Source organism: Diaphorina citri, unplaced genomic scaffold (assembly GCF_000475195.1).
Source record: "Diaphorina citri unplaced genomic scaffold, Diaci psyllid genome assembly version 1.1 scaffold1789, whole genome shotgun sequence".
NCBI classification, from domain to species: domain Eukaryota; kingdom Metazoa; phylum Arthropoda; class Insecta; order Hemiptera; family Psyllidae; genus Diaphorina; species Diaphorina citri.
In genome coordinates this window covers 58,902-60,923 of record NW_007379215.1, presented here as the reverse complement: position 1 = coordinate 60,923, position 2,022 = coordinate 58,902, and the positions used below count along the sequence as shown (strand labels likewise).

The window sequence follows — 2,022 nt, the reverse complement described above, 5'->3', positions numbered from 1 at the left end:
AAAAAGGCCATTAGGGCTAGAAAAGGAGTGATTGATGGTCCACTGAAGACCTTCATCTTCCTCCCCTATCGGAGGATGGACATCATTATGGCAACCTCGTCTTTGTTTCTTGCAATCCTCATCAATTCTCCTTGATCAGCACGCAAGTCTCTCACGGGTCACATGTTTGCGAAAATTTCTTAGAATTCTGACGAACAATTTTCACAAAATTCGACTGTTTTTCAACAAAATACTACTCTTAGTAAAAAACTAAGAGTAGTATTTTGGATAAATAGGTAGTACGTACAGAACCATTTCTTTTTACCTCGTTTCCAAAAGACAAAAAAGACTTTCCATTCAAATTTTTTTGCCTACTCCATATCTCCTATTATTTTTCCGCAGCCGCCTGCGCCACAGTCACGATAGAGCCGGCGGACTCCGAGATAAACATGCGCTATAATGTCGACGCATGCGGCATTTCCTACGAGACGTCGCCGGATCCGGACAGCACGGTACATTGGTTGTACATATCCTCCAGTAATGAGAACATACCGCATAAGTTTATCATAGGACAATGCGACAATAATCCACTTATACTGTATACCGTGTGTCCGGCACAGAAAGGAACGACACAGCAAAGTGGATAGAGGATAGAAGACCATTTTGAGAACAATTTGTGGGGCGTTTCTTCAAAATATGGGTTCATTATACTCCAAATATAGGATAAGGAAAGTAAAAAGACAAAAACATGTGGAAAACGTATCTAAACCAGTGAAAGTACAGGCTTTTATTACGTAAACACCCAATGTTTCTGATGTTAATTAACTTCAATGATCCATCGGATTCAACATGCTATTATGGACTTCCTTCTGGTCGATTTTTCAAGAATCTATTTGTACCTTGCCCTTGGGATGGCATCAATTTAATTTGTAAAAAGTTAAAAACCATTTACAGAGCTATAACCCTTAGGGCCCCCTTTTCTGAGTGAGATTTGCACTCACGCTCTGTCCAATTTCATGCTTTCGATTTCTCGCACTCTATTCATCTTTTATTTACCTTTTTCTTTTTTTTTTTTTTTTTTTTTTTTTTTTTTTTTTTTCTTCTCCTTCCAATGCAAACGTAGAATATTATGGATCAATCCGACAATCCACATACCTGGTATAGACTTGGAAAAGCGACTAGAAATAATTATACGATTGAAGAAAAAGAAACGAGGAGAAGGAAAAAGAAATAGAAAGAAAAATAGAGAGAGAGGGAGAGAGAGAGAGAGAGAGAGGAAAAGTTCACGTTGAAAAAGAGTTCATGCACAGAATTTAAAACGAGATTATGAGATGAAGACAGAGATGAAAAAGAAGAAGAAGAAAAGTAAAAAGAAAATGAAAAGAAGGTATACACATAGGAAAGAAGAATAACAAGGAGAAGAAGTAGAAAAAGAAGTAGGAGGGGACCAAGAAAAAAAGAGGAAAAAAGCAAAAGAGGAGAAGAAAATGTGGGGAAAAAATCTGGTGTGACCATCACACGACTTTCCTTATCCTATTAAATGATGCTTATTTGAGTGTTCTTTTACCTTACTTTTTACAATATCTCTAACCGTTTAGTCGGTATAGCTGAATACCGCCAAAAAACGGTCGAAACCCGCCAAAAAGCGGTCAAAATACCGCCAACCGTAGCACCTATCTCAACCAAACCGTTCCGAGAACGAACCTTATCTGTTTAGGAAAAAGTTCACAATACCTAAATAGATAGCTATTTGATGAGATTATTGAATTGACAATAACAGGTACATGCTACTGATCAATTGCTCTCCCCGTGTTTACCATTTGACAGCTACATACCAAATTTCAAGTCTCTAGCTCTTACCGTTCTCGAGATATTTTGTTTACAGACAGACAGACAGACAGAAGGAAAGACACACGGACCAATGGCTGAAACTTTGTATTTAGGCTCTAGGGACCTCAAAACGTGTTTAGGCACTAAAAACTGACCATCGAAAATTTGACCCGATTACATAACTTTCCTTCCTATAGGATAAGGAAAGTGAAA

General features: G+C 37.8%; 1 protein-coding gene across 1 annotated transcript in view; it reads left to right on the top strand.

Moving 5' to 3' along the window:
• The window catches only part of LOC103517264, a gene marked incomplete at its 5' end in the record, with an annotated part of 1,655 nt that extends 720 nt beyond the window's left edge, over positions 1-935 (top strand). Inside the window, one exon of the mRNA XM_008482285.3 lies at positions 382-935. Within this exon, the coding sequence (XP_008480507.2) occupies positions 382-626 (245 nt within the window). The remainder of the gene's footprint in view (positions 1-381) is intronic.
• Between the last annotated feature and the right edge of the window lie 1,087 nt (positions 936-2,022).